Source organism: Protomyctophum parallelum (genome assembly GCF_964188405.1).
Source record: "Protomyctophum parallelum genome assembly, chromosome: 12".
In the NCBI taxonomy this organism is placed as follows: domain Eukaryota; kingdom Metazoa; phylum Chordata; class Actinopteri; order Myctophiformes; family Myctophidae; genus Protomyctophum; species Protomyctophum parallelum.
In genome coordinates, this window is record NC_139712.1 from 30,016,678 (window position 1) to 30,034,592 (window position 17,915).

At 42.4% G+C, this 17,915-nt stretch overlaps 1 protein-coding gene across 1 annotated transcript in view; it reads left to right on the forward strand.

Annotated features, from left to right (window-relative positions):
* The window catches only part of LOC310867954 (nuclear receptor-binding protein 2-like), a 75,511-nt gene that overhangs the window by 46,057 nt on the left and 11,539 nt on the right, over window positions 1-17,915 (forward strand). Inside the window, exons 2-8 of the mRNA XM_083778132.1 lie at window positions 11,344-11,466; window positions 12,650-12,751; window positions 12,872-12,961; window positions 13,853-13,893; window positions 15,501-15,595; window positions 16,418-16,441; window positions 17,162-17,251. Coding sequence (XP_083634258.1) covers window positions 11,344-11,466; window positions 12,650-12,751; window positions 12,872-12,961; window positions 13,853-13,893; window positions 15,501-15,595; window positions 16,418-16,441; window positions 17,162-17,251 — 565 coding nt within the window. The remainder of the gene's footprint in view (window positions 1-11,343; window positions 11,467-12,649; window positions 12,752-12,871; window positions 12,962-13,852; window positions 13,894-15,500; window positions 15,596-16,417; window positions 16,442-17,161; window positions 17,252-17,915) is intronic.

The window sequence follows — 17,915 nt, forward strand, 5'->3', positions numbered from 1 at the left end:
TCCTTCTCCCCCACCCCACCCTGTCTGAACCCACCTCCTGTCAGCAACCAATCGGAGGCCACGCTACATATTGGTCTCACACTGCCATGACAGAGCACTGAAGCCCATGGGCATTGACCACCGCTGGACAGGGGACCGACTTGTTTGTCAGCATCTCTAGAGAAAATAAACCAACCCTGGGCCACCCAGACCCAAATCTCTGGCGCCAATGGAGAGAAAGTGAGATGTAATGTGGCTTTCTGCCTCGAAAATGATGGAATAACCCGAACCCACCCTGCATTGTGTTCCGGTCCAGTAATACTGTAATCAGATTATCATATCTCGTTAATGTAGAGTAGAGCAGACAGTAGAGATTGTCATTATATACTTTCTTTCTTTCTTTCTTTCTTTCTTTCTTTCTTTCTTTCTTTCTTTCTTTCTTTCTTAAAGATACAAAGATGCAAAGCTACAAATAAGTTGACTGACTTCAACTTCAGATACAAAGTGATGAATCTTTGCATCTGCCCGTGTTTAACGCATCTCTCTCTCTCTCTCTCTCTCTCTCTCTCTCTCTCTCTCTCTCTCTCTGTGCCCATCCCTTGTTCCAAAGAAGTCCCCTCTCCCCACCCTTCTAGAGATAAACAGTACTCTCTGAGAGAGTACTGTTTATCAGAGGAGCCACTGTAGAAGTTGAGCAATAATCAAAAAACCACAAGTGGGTTGAAAAGCCCAGTAGCCAAACAAACACTTCCTTCTTTCTTTTGCCTGACACATTTGATGAATTCCAAGATATTTGCGGCCTCCTCGACCAATGGGAGAAATAACAGCACATATAATATTAATAACTTCACTATGGTCAGCTGGGCTGATTGCAATTCCTCCTACAGTGGTATGCAACCAGGCTGCGTTTCTTAGGAATTCTGCATACAATAAAACAGGGCCCACGCTGTATGCTGCAGCTTTGTGCTTGGTGGGCAGAAGTGGAGCAGAGGTGGCCTCCTAGCAGTGGTGGAAAATGTACTAAATTGTTTTACTTAAGTAAAAGTATCAATACTGCAATATAGACATGTAAGAAAGTAAGAAAATCAATAAACAAAAGGGCAATTACATGAAAAGCACATACACAGAAGTGTACAAAGACAATAAAAATCAATAATGTTGAGTAGGGCGTACCAAATGTAAAAGTACTCATTATTACTACATAATGTCCCATTTCAAGTGTTCAAATATTTTGAAAATAGCCTACAAGCTCACAATGCGTCGTTTCAAATGGCCGAAATGTATATAGGGCTGGATTGGATAATTAATGTATGTTTTTGCAATAATAATCACAATCTACAAACTACTGGTAAGCAACTAAAGTTTTCAAATAATTGTGTTTGCACCTGAGATGTAGTGGAGTAGAAGTAAAAGTATTGGAAAAGTACAAATACGTCAAAAAGTACAGTACTTGAGTAAATGTACTTAGTTGCTTTACACCACTGCCTGCTAGATTGGCATGGCCCCTGCTGTCAACTGTGGTATTCAAGGCAGTAGCGTCGGTTTAGGCAGAGGACTACCAAATTAATATGGCTGCGGACCCCCATCTGAAAAGGGTTTTTAATAGCAGACCGAAGTTCGCAGTATACTATGAAAACCTGCAAAACCCGCCCGTCCGTGTGCCACGCACGCCTCCATATATGGTTGCCAATCCATTACACCTCGTGACATCTTGTGACATCATGGAGAACCTTAGATCTCCATATATGGATCTGACCACATGACATCACGAGACATCATGGAGTACCCTTAGATCTCCATATATGGTTGTCAGTCCATCACGCTTCGTGACATCACACCTCGTGACACGCGCCATATGTCAATTTGACATCATCAAACCCTCTACACTCGACTGAATCATCACCTAGATCTGCATATATGGAGCCGGCCAGCAACTCTATATCTACCCTCAAACCCTTAGATCAGCTGACCTGTTCTGACATTCCATATGTTGATCCTTCCCACCCGTCCTTCTTGTTCTGACATTCCATATGTTGATCTGACCTCATCAAACCCTGTACACTCAAAGACACACTCCATATATGACCAGTAGATAATTCATTCCATATGTTGATCTGACCACCACCCTGACTTAGAATCAACCTGGGGACCACTGTTGTGTTGGGTGGGTTTATGGGCTAAGAAGATTAGTGATTTTGTATCACTGGTGTGTGTACTCACTTGTATCCCATTGTTTCTCAACCAATAGTCCATTGACTATTTATAATTTCCTAATAATAATAACTCAACCGTGGCTCAGCGGTCCAGGCACCTTGGCTGGTAATCCAGTCTGGCAGTGTGCCGACTCCCGATCCCGACGGCCTTTACTCATGTCACTCCCCCATCTCTCTCCCCATTTCCTGTCAGCCTACTGTCTGACCCTCTATAAGAAATATAAAATAAAGGCGGAAGCTGCAAAAAGAAAAACATTACAAAGATAATAATAATAATAACTCAACCAGACAATCTGGTGCACTTCCCCTTCTTGAGATTATAACTCCCTTTTTCTGTTTAATAAAAGATGGACTATATTGTCAATTACTTACATGAGAGGGGCAGAGGTTGTGGAGTTAACTGCTTTAGCAGACAGTTTGAGGGTCCAGTGGAGTTAAGATGTTTTTGTCCGAAGCGCTTTAAATTGTAATGCTTTTCATTTGTTCAATATTGTTGTAATGAACACACAGTTGTAAAGGGTGTTCAATAGCACTGATTTATGGACAACACTCTAAAACTTCTGTAGAGTGACTTTAGTAAAAACATCACACCTGTGTGAAATGCTCTTATCATCATATACCATCATACATCACCTATACACACATACACTGATGGAGAACAATGCACGCACCTACTGTAAACTACACAGTTGCATCCATTTAACTAACTTTGCTGGCCGGCTTGGAAGACTGTGGAACTGGACATAAGTGCATATTTATATTTTTATTATTGGTAACTCACAGGGAATTGTAAAAGAGAACACCAGTACTTTGCATAGATTTTCACGGCATATATGTTTGTTGTCAATTGTGTTTAATTATGATTGTTTGGCACCTGGCTCACAGGACGGTACCAAGTGCTATAGAGCAGGAGGGGTGTCTGTCTGTGTTACAAGAGCTCTTGTGTTATGTTTTCTATTTATCTTGATGTTGTGGGCTTGTGGCGCATGTAATGTATCTAAAAACTTTATTTGAATGGTTTAGTTTTAGTTAAACTAGGTAATTGTCTAAGTTAACTCATGGGCCATGGTTAGCCAGATGTTGAGTTAAGTGGGTTACCAATTACAGAACTGTTCCTTGGTACAGTCTTGCCTAGTATAAGAGGGAGGCTGCAGGGGTAGTGACTCGTGAGTGAGTCAGTTCAGTTTGAGGCAACCGGAAGGTAACACCCAGGGAGAGCTGCTAGGGGGCCCTTGATGGAAGGGTTTATAGCCTAACACAGTTTCTCAAGTTCTGGGTCTGCTTCCCTAATTTGTTTTCAAGATTTTTCTTTTTTTTTCTTTTTGTAAGTTTAGTCTTTATAGTGTTCTGTTTGTTCGAGGCCTTTCCACTGTAAATGAACTGCAACAGTGAAAAACTAAACACCCTAAAAGGTATTTTTGCCTCAGGTATACTTCAGTTATACTTAGTTGCGTGCGTGTGTCAAGCTCAGTGAATAGCAGATCTATAAGCTTTCGCAACGAATTGTGGGCATGCATAGCTGCTATTCACGGCTTGCAACACCAGCGTGCAACGTGCGTATAAATCAGGCTTTAGATAGACTGTCTCTGGTCAACAATTGAATCTTAATTTGTGTCTGCGGTAGAAAATATCACCCTTTAGCTAAAGAGCAGCACCGTAACATGTAGCCGTATAATTACTCATTTTTACAGAAGAAACCAAAATGATAGTTTTCTGGTCGCCAACCCATCATCACGCTTCCGAGTGAATCATCAGCTATATGCGTCGGATAATAGTGATTTAGTGAGGAAAGAACCGTGCGCTTGCTTGCTTTTCTCTAAAGTAAATAGTACCATCCATCACATGCAAAATCCTTTGCCAGAGCTTACATGTAAATCTTCCGCATTTGAGTGAGAGGATCATGCTAAGCTTGCAAGGTGCTGGTGGGAGTTTGATTCATTGAATTAAAAACGACCGAAAGGTTTCCTCAGCCAGGGAAATGTAACAGCTGAGTTAACGATGAACAATCATGCTTTTGACGTTAAGACCCCTACACGGGGCAGATGGCCGCCCACCCTAGAGCCTGGGTCTGCCTGACATTTCTTCCAGTTGAAGGGAGAGTCCCATCCTTGCTCAAGATGGGACAATGTCGGGTCTCTGCTCGACGTGGAAAGTCCCCAGGACTTTTAGTTTAGTTTTATCCTTTTAGCCTCAATGTCTGACTGTTAACCACGTGCTGTTACTTTACATGCCTGACTAATAAAGTATTCAATCAATCAATCCAGTGTACAGACTTCTGGTGAGCTCCGCAATGTGATTAACTGAAGCACAGAACAATATGGGCCATTCAGCCCATAGCCTTGAATATGGTCCACCAAGGGTGATCAGCTATTTCGGCTATAATTGTTTTTTTTGGAAAGTATACATGTATAACATGATTAAATATGTCAGTAATTTATTTGTATATTTAAGTTTGTTATTTGTCATATAAAATTTTGATTACGAAGCCTAAAAGGCAAACATAAGTGACATTTATAATTCATATGTTCCATGTTCAGTGCCAGAGACACAATTAAGCGCATGTCCGACCTCATGTCCGACCGTTGTTTCCGCATGTCGGACCTTTGGTGTGTCGGATCTGCGTGTGCATCCCCTTTACAGAATCAAGAGGAATTGGCATTAAAAGGTAGTCTATAGAGTATATAGTCTATTTAAAACGGGGGACAGTCTCCGCGAGCCTGATGTCCAGTGGCAGGCTGTATCGTTGGGACAGCAGTGCTGTAGTATTAGTAGATAACATCAGTTCGCCCAGACCAGGCAGTATCGTCACATCAGACTGTCTGCCCCTGCTGCTGTGCTGTGTTGTTCGTGTCCTTTCATGCAATGCATGTGGAGCCAGGGGGCTGTCTGTCTGTCTGTGGCTGGCAGCCACTCTCCAAAGACTACTCGCACTCGTTCTGTAAAACGGTAAAGCTGCTCGTCCGTCTGGGACACCCGTGGTCTGATCTGAACCCAGCCATGATTCACTGTCCTGACCTGCACTGATTATCTCTGTAGCTGATTCCTTGACCTGAATCGGATTCTAAAAAGGCTTTCTTCTAAGGGCCGATTCATACTCCTATTTTAGAGCTGAGTAAAAGTCGTTTCGGCTCTAAAATAGGAGTATGAATCGGCCTATAAGTCAGTCGTTCTTGAACCTTTTCGTGGCAAGGACCTCCGAATTCATATGTCCGAATTTGGCCGCGGACCGCCGGACTCCCTCGTCTGATTCTTTCTTTCTTTCTTTCTTTCTTTCTTTCTTTCTTTCTTTCCTTTTCTCTGTTCAACAATAGCAGATGTACAAGCTTGTCAGAACAGCGGACTGACCTGCTTCTTTTCACCTGACAGGGGGGAGTTTCCCCAGCCTGACGTAGCGCGTGGAAGGAAGTTAAGGAACACGTTATTCTGACCAGTTCCTTTCCCCTCCATCAGGCTGCCCAGGGGGAGGCAGTTTAGAGACCAGGATTACTGCATGTTTTTTGTGGGGATACCTACCCTAGGGGGAGAACATGCTAACTCCACACAGAAAGGCCCTTTCGACAGCCCCGCCTTAGGTATGCAGGGCACTGATAAAGCTTTTCTGAAAAATCTCTGTTGTGCATGTAGGAGCATTGATTCTTACTTATTATATAAAAATCAGCATAAGTCACTGAGGAAGTACTATGCAGGGATGTTGAGACAAAATAAAGCACTCCCTCATAAACTGAAACCACCACGTGGGTCTCGTCGATTACAGGCGTTGGGTGGATCATGTTCTCTGTGGATACTCTTGGATTATAATTATACCCAGATTCTGGAGGATCAAAAGTAGGCATATGCATAATTCGTAGGACATGGAATGCTAAATGTTGTTATGGGGGGAGGGGAAAGAAATAATTAACCTATCCATTATTGAGCAGGTTTTAAAAATGCACCATGGGACATGTGAACAGGGATTTAAAAGGCTGGCAGGCACCCAATCTGTCCTTATTTCACCCCATTCCGCCACAGTCTCTTTAGTCTTTACACTGGCCCGTTTCTCCCTCCCTCTTATAGCTCTTTCTGTTTCCCTCCCCCACTGTTGCTCTCTTCCTGCTTATCTTTTCTCTCATTCCGTCACTCGCCGGTCCCCACCTCTCTCTTTATGTCTACAGCCTCCACCTCTCCCTCACCGTCTGTCTGGTTAATCCATCATCTCTACACCATTGCTCATCGCTCTGTCCCTGCTCTGTTTTACATCATCATGTGGTGGTAATGTTACAGATGGTTGGCCTCATACTCGTCCTGCCTGGAGGCTTGTTGAACGGCGCTTCAAAATGACTGTTGTGTATCCGCTTATCCATTCTTTATCCACACACCATTCAAGCATTAACCACTTATGCCCTATTTTTTTCCCTTTAGCTACAGTAACATCATGCCCTACTAGCCTAGTACAAAGTTTCTCAAAGTGGGTGCCGTGACACAAGTCCTTAATACTTTGATAATATTCCGTTTTATCACTTCACTTACACCCTCTAGAGTCTAGACTTAATAAAACGTGCCTGAGTTGCACTGTACTTGAGTTCTTTTGATGCGTTGTGAGCTTGTAGATCGGCTATTTTGGTGAATGTTCCCCCCCAGAATAGGGATGCTGGGGTTCAAGTGGTAGTATGAAGTTATTTTGAGTCTGTCCTAATGGAAACTGATACATGGGTTATATATATGTTAACTCCGTAACATACTGTATCTTAGGGGGATTTGCATTACGTACCATAATATGAAAAATGTTATTTAAGGGGTGCCCTAGCCCCTGAGTCAGAAAAGTTTGAGAACCACTGCCCTAGTAGTTCAAGGTCTAAGCATTTGAGTGATGTCAAAGCAAAACCAGGGCACACTGGTGACATCATTGCTGTGAGACTCAGCATAGGGTTCGGTGTCGGCTAAGTAGCATACTCACTGTAGTTGTATAGTAGTTATAGTATAATTTTGTGTCCCAAATGCTATCTAATTAGCCCTGTATGTATACACCATCTAGTAGTTTAGTTAGTTGACATGTAGCTAGATAACTGCACTTGAATTGACAGTGCAGGAAAGCCAAGCCAATGGAAATAGAGCCGCAATTACCCGGATGGTGTAGGTGTACAGAATCTCACTGGACTTAATGGCACTGAATGAAGGATCAGGCTTAGGCGTAGAGCACTTTGTTTGAACCTAACTTTGTTGTATCCTGTACCTGAATGTGCTTACAGTAGATATTTTGTATGGTGGTAAAAGGATAGCCCCCCTCGACCTAAACCACTGAGCTGTGTGCAGATCAAACTGACTGGAGAATGTGTTTCTGTCAGACACACAAAAAATAGTAATCTCCTACAATGCATATGCAACACAAATATACCACTCTTGAAAGAAATGAACCAGCTGCCAATTAGGTTCGAGTCCGACATGTCCCGATTGGACGATGGAGGTGAAATTGAAGAAACTCTAAATGCTCCCTGGTTTTGTCCTGTTATAACCACCGAGTCTCTCCTCTCCGGAGTAATCCTTATGCTTTCTTTCTATGCTATAAGGAAAAAGGAGTCCGTGTTGCAGAACTGGTGATTTAATAAACAAAGAGTATTCAAAAGAGCAAGCTATCCCATAATACTCTGTGCGATCAGCCCGCCAACACAGTTAAAGGAACAATCGCCATGTATGTACCTTAGGGTTACACTGTTTCTCAGCTGCTAACAGATATGCCCTCTCTATGTTGCACGTGCAGGCCTGTCAAGCGGTACTTCAACTCCTGTGCCACTACATCGCCACCACATAATAAAACCAGAGGTATACGGTTAAGAGCACACTGATTTAAAGCCCTTTTAGACGGGCAGCGAGTGACGCAGGTGTTCTCGCCTGGATCAGCGTCAAGTTTGCTCATGAGAGGTGCGGGACGTGTGGTGTGAAAGAAAGCTCACCACAATCCAGGTCTAGTCGCCCGCACCGCCGCACGACAATTTACACGTAATCGCCCCTCAACTACTACAAAATAAACGCACCGTAGTAATTCATTTTCAATGACACATTGAAAATGAATTACTAACGTGCGTCAGTCACTCCGCGTCTGAAAAGGCCTTTAGTCTGTCATTTAGTTTCATAGTTGTTGCCTGACGTAGTTCGGGCACAGGTTCCATCTTTTCACAGTAGAGACACCACTGCACTTTTCAAGCGTAGTCCTGCGCATTTTATTCATTTATTTTATTGGGGCTTTAGTACAATAGAGTGTTACAGGAAACAAGGGAGAGAGAGTCAGGGAGTGACACAGCAAAGGCCGTTGGGCTTGGGAATCGAACCCGCGACTCGCTGTCAGGCTACATTAGAGCAGCATGTATGTGTTACGTGCCTTAACCACTAGGCCATCCGCCCCCTATAGTATCCGCCCCCTTTCTACGTTCTGCATCTGAACTTTGTTGCCCCAGGCAGTCAGTGCCCGTCAACAGGATCATTCAACATTTACATAATAATCACGTCAGGCACAGTATGTGTGATGATGATGATGTACCTGGACTTCAGGTTTTTTGAAGGTGAGGATTACACAGTATCCTGTTGCACATTCTCCTGCTTATGTCTCTCGCAATAAACCGGTGGTTTTGTGCTGCGTTATGGCTCTCCGTCAGGCATGGATCCCAGTGATGAAACCTGTTGTGTGCTTAACCCATTAAGACAGGGAGAGCATCTGACTGACTTTGAAGAGTAACTATTTTGGACATAATGGTTTCCACCCGACAGAAAGGATCTGTAGAATGGGCCTCAGGTCTTAATGAGTTAATTGGCTGCAACCCTTGCAGGTTTCATTGTAGCATATCGTCATGGACTAAAACCTTGTTTTAGTAGCTGTTTTGGACAATCAGTTACTTTTTTAGTAAATTCAAAAGGCACCTGGATCTGTTGTTATTTCCTAGTCACAAGCTCTTGTTAATGGTTTTCATTGGCACACAGACACATTTAAAGGTAGGGTAAGTGATTTCTTTTTTATTATAATAAGTGTTAAATAGCTCTTTATTATTCTGATATAGTTCAGTAACGGGAGTCTCCATGTCTCTCCAGCTCACATTCAGGTCATGATGAGCAGACAAAATTGCAACCGGAACATGTTATTGACTTTTCCTTGTGTCCATGGACACTACAGCAGAACAAGAAAACAAACATGGAGAGACATAGGGAGACCCCTGTGACTGAACACTTGATAGCAATGGGTACTATCAGAATATTAGTGCTTTAACCTTTAACAAAAATATCACTTACCCTACCTTTAACTTTCTCTTTAAAAATGTTTCAAAAGTTGCACAAATAATAATAATAATAATGATAATAATAATAATTATTATTATTTTGTATCGCACCTTTCATACATTGTTACAGTTCAAACTACTCTGATCTAACCGATCTACGATCTCACCGATCTACAAGCTCACAGCAACAATGCAATGCGTTGCATGGATACTGGAAGGATTTGGGCATTCTGTGGCCTCTTGTGTTTTCCCATAGAGTTAAAAATAATAATAGAGAGGCACCGGAAATCCCCTCTCATTCACTTGTATGGAGTTGCTCACCCAGCGCATACATACTCCCTTAGTTTTCACCCCTTCTTCCGGGTTGGAAAAGTGTGCCGGTCGGGGCTTCCATCTGTGTTCATATCTGTCCTGTACTCACTCACTACAGGGCCTATTTGGGTGTAACACGTTTTGCATCGCCTCGCATGTGCGATGTAATAGTGTCACCTCTGTGCACAACCCCGTGCGTAAGCTTGTGAGTCGAGCCCATTTGACAAAAGCGTTGTGTCTGGCGTCTGGCCCCAGCCGTAATAAGCTCCAGTACACTATGATGATGAACCTTCAGCTCTTCCTCTGAGTTCTGTGGGCTCTTGTCCCCCACTCCCCACGGGAAGTGCAGGGCCTCACAGTGTGTCACAGACTAGTGTGGTAGTGTGACTCGCCACTCGTGGAAAGTATCCAGTACTCAAGTACAAGCACTGTCTTCTACATCCAGTTTTCTGAAAAAGCTATGTTTCTATGTCAGTCGTTCTTCGGTTTTTCAAAAATAGCAGACCTACAAGCTCGTAGCGCGCCACTCTGTGGCGCGCTATGAGCTTGTAGATCTGCTATTTTTCAATAGCTAAAGCATAACATAATGCTAACACCTAAAGGGGTTCCCGCCCAGAATGGGTTAACTACAAATGTTGTGGAATTTGTTTGACTTTACTTTTTTTCTCAATACTTTTACTTCTACTCCACTACATCTCAGAGGCAGATCTTGTACTTTTACTTCACTACAATTATTTTAAAACTTTAGTTACTCATTTTACTTTGTAGATTTTGATTATTATTATCGGAAAACAAACACACGTTAAAACACTTCAACCTTATTATATACTATCTACAATCTACAAGCTCACAGTCGCAGCGCAACGTGTTGTGACTTGTGAGCTTGTACATCTGCTATTTTCAAGAGCTTTTACATATCGAGCTTGTGAAACGGGGGACATTCTGCACAATGAGTTCTTTTACTTTTGGTATTTGGTATATTTTCATGCCAATACTTTTGTACTTTTACTCAAGTAAAATTTTAATACCGAACTTTTACTTGTAACCGAGTATTTCTAGATTGTTGTATTGATACTTTTACGTTAAAAACAAAACAAAAGCGCACTGTGACTTGCTGAGTGTCATGACATGTACTGTATGCCTGAATGGAACCTGGCCTTGGACATGGACTCCTTTATTTACCCCTGTTCCCGTTCGCCTTGGTTGCCCCGTGCGGCACATAGCGCTCGACCCTGGCATCCTGTCGTATCCTTGGCAGACCAATCCATTTCCTTTCACTGTACAATTCCAGTCAGGTTCCTGTGGGCTCTGTTGGCCTGTAGTTCAGACACCGTGGTACCACAGCGGTGTTAATTTGTCAGATAATTCTGATTTTGTCTTTTGAATGACACACTATTTAGTTTTGGTCCTATTTTAGTCATCTGAAATAGTCTTAGTCTTAGTCTAGTCTTAGTCGACTAAATATCGAAATCATTTTAGTCTTATAGTCAACGAAATGAACACTACAGTACACCTTAGATTTGGCGTCTATATGGAGCATTACGGTATGTCTAATAATAATAATAATAATGCATGTTTCTGTTCTCCCTCCGCTGCAGCTCAGCCAAGGCAATGTCCCCGGTGTGGAAAGTGCTTACCTGGCCATGGACACAGAAGAAGGGGTGGAAGTGGTGTGGAACGAGGTGGTCTTCTCTGACCAGAACGTCTTCAAAGCACAGGAGGTAATTTGTATTCATTCTTATTTCTAGCTACAGTCACTATGAAGGCAGTAGCGGAGGAGGTAGAGCGGTCGCTTGGGGTGGGTGGCTTTTTCGAACCCGGAAGAAGGGGTGAAAACTAAGGGAGTAACTATGCGCTGGGTGAGCAACTCCATACAAGTGAATGAGAGGGGATTTCCGGTGCCTCTCTATTATTATTTTTAACTCTATGGGAAAACATCCTGTCTAGTAGTGTCAAGTAATAGTATGTCATCAATGTGCTATCTTAAGCATATGTGTGTTAAGCATATGCAGCAGTTATATCTGGTTGGACCATATAATGTCCAACCAGACCCTTGCTTGCTTGCCTCTTGAAGAGGGCGGTCGCTGAAGATGCAAGTAGGCCGGGCGCAGCGCACGCTTGCGACCAGCAGCAATAAGTTTGGTTTTATTGATGTTATATGTGTTTCAAGCCTTATGACCTGCTGTAAAACCAATTGCCCTTCGGGGACACTAATACATAACCTTGAACCTTGAACCTTGAACCTAATTCTGATCAGTGTTTGGGTCTATTGTATTGCGCCTCTTGTGCAGATCCAAATAAATAAATAAAAGAAGAGTGTGTGTGTGTGTGTGTGTGTGTGTGTGTGTGTGTGTGTGTGTGTGTGTGTGTGTGTGTGTGTGTGTGTGTGTGTGTGTGTGTGTGTGTGTGTGTGTGTGTGTGTGTGTGTGTGTGTGTGTGTGTGTGTGTGTGTGTGTGTGTGTGTGTGTGTGTGTGCGTGTGTGTGCGCAAAGGCATGTTATTGCAAACCCAAACAATCAAATCCAAGCTTAGGTGCTCGACAAAAGAACATGTTCAAATGGAAACATCTTCCTCAGACACCTTTGGTGATATGATGAATTCACTTTGGGAGCATGATCCTGTGCGTGTATGTGTGTGCTTAAAAGCAGCAAAACCATTGAAAACTCTACAATTAATAGCAGAGGTGGTGACTCTACTCTAGTGAGTAATATTAATAATTATATTCAAAATATATTCGAAAGTAAAACGGAATGTGTTTACCTAAATGTTCTCTCTGACAGTAGAGTGAGAGTGTGAGTGTGTTGATGATTTCGAGAGGTGCAGAAAGTTACGATATAAATAGTAAATACCACACATGTATTTGGTAGAAGTTTGATACCCAAGTGCTTTCTTTTGTTTTTTTAGGAAAATATAAAGGACATGTTTGAGAACCTGATGCAGGTTGAACACACCAACATTGTCAAGTTCCACAAATACTGGCTGGACAAGACCACGGGTCAAGCACGGGTATGTATTGCATTTGTAGATGTAAAAATATCCATACAAAGACACCCAGTAAATAATTCCACTGTTATTTTCAATTTAAACACACAAAAGGTTAATAGTTACGTGTCTGCTTCCCTACAGGTCATATTCATTACAGAGTACATGTCCTCTGGCAGCCTGAAGCAGTTTTTGAAGAAAACAAAGAAGAATCACAAGAACATGAATGTCAAGGTCAGTTTCTTTCTAACGCTGGCCCAGGCAACCGGCATCCTTATCCAGTCACATCAGTCCCAGTGTGAGAGAGAGAGTGAGTGGTCTGCTCAATGCTGCCGCGTGTGGGTGCTCGGGGCACTGCAGTCTTATTAGGATTCAGACCCACATTTGCAGTGGGATTAGAAGTGACGTAGCGTCGGCATCATGGTGGGCATGAAGTCTGATTCATTACTTTGTTGCACACCGGTGTCGCCTGCGGTAAAAAGGAGATATAAACAAGCTCACAACGTGTCACATTCGTGACGCGTTGTGAGCTTGTAGTTCTGCTATTTACTGAGCACGACACCGGCAACTTATATAAATCAGGCTTGACAGCCTGGCCAAGGCTCCTGCTGTGTGTATCCTGTACGTGCAAGGAACGTTGTGGATTAGAAACCAGCCGCTCACAAAGTTGTGAGCTTGTAGATCTGCTATGAATAAAAAAAGATATCCTGTCACACAATGATAGATTCTAATACGGTTCAGATACAACTGTCATATGAAAAATACATTTTAGAAAGTGCACAATTAATTTAGGATTTTGCCAGTCGGTGCGTATGTAAACAATCCATGTTACTCCATGTTTGTCCTGTTACAGGGGCGGCGGTGGCTCAGGGGTAGAGTGCCTGGATGGTAACCGTAAGGTTGCCAGTTCGAACCCGGGCTCCCCCAGAGTTACTGTCGAAGTGTCCTTGAGCAAGACACTGAACCCCTAATTGCTCCCGATGTGCTAGTTGGTGCCTTGCATGGTTTCCGCTGCCATCGGTGTATGAATGGGTGAATGTAATGCACAATCTCTGTAAAGCGCCTTGGATAAAGGCGCTATATAAATGCACCATTTACCATTTACCATTTTACTCTGTGTTCCAGGCCTGGAAACGATGGTGCACCCAGATCCTCTCGGCCCTCAGGTAATGACTGGGCTGTGATCTATCACACTAAACTGGATGTCTGGCTAATAAGCCTTATATGCCCTCTAATGGGACTCCTCCTCATTTATCAACTCTGCGTACGCCAAAATATGGGTGCACGCCTAAATTATTTTTCGGCATTTACCATTTCCGCAAAACCTTGAACTTGAACGTGAGCCAGGACAAAAATCACGTTAGGTCGGGAGCTGTCGTAGGCTTTGTCCTCAGCTATTTTCTGTCGTACACAAGCGGAGCAGCATTGTTTGACCAGCTGACATGCTGTCACAGGCATCTAAGCATATGTATTCACTCCTAAAATGTTAATATAGAACTGTATATATATATACATGTAAAAAAAGAAAAAGAGAGATTTCCAACTACAAGCAATTAAAATTGCGCAATTAAAAACAATATAACATGTTTACAATGTACTAGTTTGTTCTTAATCAAAGCGCATGAGTGTGACATCAGATGCCTATATAATCACCCCTTACACCTTTATTTCCAAGTGACAATGACAAGCATACAGCTTATATTTGCAATTGTAGGCTATATAAGGCGTAAGGGGTTTAATCATTCACCATTTAAATAAGTGCTTTGACAGTAATTCATATAAAAGCGAGATAATTTTCGGGAGTCGGGAGGACGTCACGGGACCGCGGCATGCGTCGCCAGCACATACCAGCACACATGCAAGCCTTCATCCATATGTTTATGATTCGTTCATCAATGATCAAATCACCCCATAAATGTTGATTAATGACTGCCTTGACGACATGCCTCTCATACCGGCATCACTCACCCACAGCACTTATCACAGCAGTGTGCAGTCTCACTGATCGCCTTCGCCGTGCACTGCGCACAAATGGGTCAAATTAATATAGTACTAAAATACTAAATGGGTGAGGCGGGCAGCAAGGCAAACGGGGGAAACGTTTTTATTTACTTTTTTCGTCATGTAACTATGGTTTCCAAGGTCGTACTGCAGTTGTTCATGTCGCAAAAACGAGGGCGAGGCTTGATTTCATAGGGCGTGCCAGATAGATTTCAGCTGTCACATTTATTAACGTCGGAACGAAATTAAGGAAGGATCAGCTGTTTGCGATCACTTTATAAATGCCGTGGCGACGTGGGTGTACTACGAAACCTATACACTCTAATTTGGGGCAGATTTTACACTCTATTGATAAATGAGGTCCTGTCACCCTGATAAAGACAAAACATGTTTTTTTTATAGATTAAACTTTACTTCTTCTTCCTGCTTGGATCACCTCTCTTTTTATTTCAAACAATCTGTTGATTTTACCAATGGCTTCTTAAATCTTTTCTTTTCCTATAGAAAACCTATGTTTCTATATCAGTGGTGCACAAACCTTTTCTTTTCAAGAACCTCTAGAATTATATGTAGGCCTACTGTAATTGGCCGCCGACCTCCATCTCAAAATATTTTGTTCCAGGGACCTCCCAGAAGCAAAGATTTGAGTAAAAAACGTTTGCTGGAAAAGAATATATATTCAAAGATTTGTGCCACATTTTCATGATTTTTGCTATTTTTAAAGTAAAAAAGTAAAGTAAAATATGGTTAATGTGTTCTCATTGGTCGGCAGTTATCTCCACTCGTGTGAACCGCCTATAATCCACGGCAACCTGACCTGTGACACCATCTTCATCCAACACAACGGCCTCATCAAGATTGGCTCAGGTCTGACCCCACCAGGGCACTCTGCGTTACTACACTCTACAGTGGCCACTAGCATTCTTCCAGTGGTGCTCAACTTTTTCAGGCCGGAACCCTCCCCAATTTGAACTGGGGACCCCCCAAAATTATCATATTTGAACTGGGGACCCCCCAAAAGAATCATATTTAAACTGGGGATCCCCCAAAATAATAATATTTGAACTGGGGATCCCCCGAAATAATCATATTTGAACTGGGGACCCCCCAAAATAATCATATTTTAACTTGGGATCCCCCAAAAGAATCATATTTGAACTGGGGACCCCCCAAAAGAATCATATTTGAACTGGGGACCCCCCAAAAGAATCATATTTGAACATGGGAACCCCCAAAATAATCATATATGAACTGGGGACCCCCTAAAATAATCATATTTGAACTGGGGACCCCCCAAAAGAATTATATTTGAACTGGGGTCCCCCCAAAATAATCATATTTGAACTGGGGAACCCCCAAAATAATGATATTTGAACTGGGGACCCCCCAAAATAATCATATTTGAACTGGGGACCCCCCAAAATAATCATATTTGAACTGGGGAACCCCCAAAATAATCATATTTGAACTGGGGACCCCCCAAAATAACGTGTAACATGAAGTGGTTTTGAAAAAAGTGTTTTGCAGTCTGTAAAACCATCCCGCTCTAGCCTGGAATTGTTCTGGAATTCTAAGAGCTCCAGTTTATCTAGTGTTTGCATTACATACCAGCTGTGCTGGATAATACATTATATAACATGAAACAGAATTCCCATCTAACCTAAATGCTGCCGCAATTTCTTCCCACAGTATGGCACCGGCTGTTTGTCAACGGTAAGGCCTATATCATTTATTCATTTGACCTCACTGTCCTATAATTTATTCATGAAAAATAAAGCATTGGGTGTGAGAGGACGTGAAAGTATTGTATTTGATTCTCTTAAAGGGCTAGTTCGCCCAAGAAATGACTTTGTTTCTATCATTTACTTACAAGGTGATGTATTTCATCAATTTCATTCAAGTAAACGATAGAAATATCGTAAGTGTCCCCTAGGGTAGGTCACAGAAAACATACAGAAATCCTGGTCTCTATTACTGCCTTCCCTGGCCAGCCGGGGAGGGAAACCTGATGGGAAAGGAACTGGTTGGAATAACGTGTTCCTTCATGCGCTGCGTCCAACCGGGGAAACTCCCACATGTCAGGTGAAAAGAAGTGGCTTGGTCTCCTCATGCATTGAAAGTCAGTCAGCATGAGGTCAGTCCGCTGCTCTCCACAGGCTGGCAGAGGGAGTATAGCGCCCTGGATTACCAATTGACACTGGCTGAAAAAATGGCTTACAAAAATCGTGGGATATAATAAATAAAAAACATAATAATAATAATAATAAATAATAAAATACAGTTATTTCTTGTGTGAACTACCTTTTAACACCTAATTTATGGTTCGTTGTATGACAGTTTTTTGATGAAGCATCATTTAAGCATAATGTGCTTGACAAAGTTGACAGTGATATTGTCTCTCTCTCTCTCTCTCTCTTTCTTCGCTGTGCTCAGTGTGCTCGGTCTTCCCAGACGTCCACGTCAAAGGGCGGCAACACAGAGAAAACCATAAGCACGTCCACTTCTTCCCTCCGGAATATGGATGTAAGTGTGATTAGGCGTGACTGTGAGTGGACTGTGCAAGGCTCACAGGGTTTCATTGTAGATTATAGTCCAGGATATAATTATACTAATAATACAACTTTATTTGTATAGCACCTTTCATGACATGAAATGCAGCTCAAAGTGCTTTACAGAGCAATAAAGGAATAAAGAAAAGCAGGTATAAAACATTAAAATAATAGCAGTGAATAAGGCAATGCAGTGAGGACATGAATAACAACACACAGAGAATTAAAAATCGACAAGAAGAAAGTGTTGCACGGCACCATCCAATGAACAATTTAAATGGGTGCAGTATGGGCCCGGGCGGCTGGTGTAGCTGTCTGGGCACAGCGTGTCAATAAGTTCAGACAAGAAAGCGTATAAAATGTGTGAAATGTGTTTAAAAGATTTAATCTAAATCAGGAAAAGAGGACATTGCTCTTCAATCTAGTGCCGAGTGCAGACTCCTTACATAGCCTGTGTACAAATATGAGTGGGAGGCCAACACAACAGTTATTAACACTTATAGCGCCATTGCCATTAATGTACATCAATTAAAGCCAATTAATCAATGCTACCCTCAACGCCATTGTCGTAGATCAATGGCAATTGCGCTTTTATAGCGCTTTCGATTGATCAAGTCATAATGCTACTCACGTTAGCA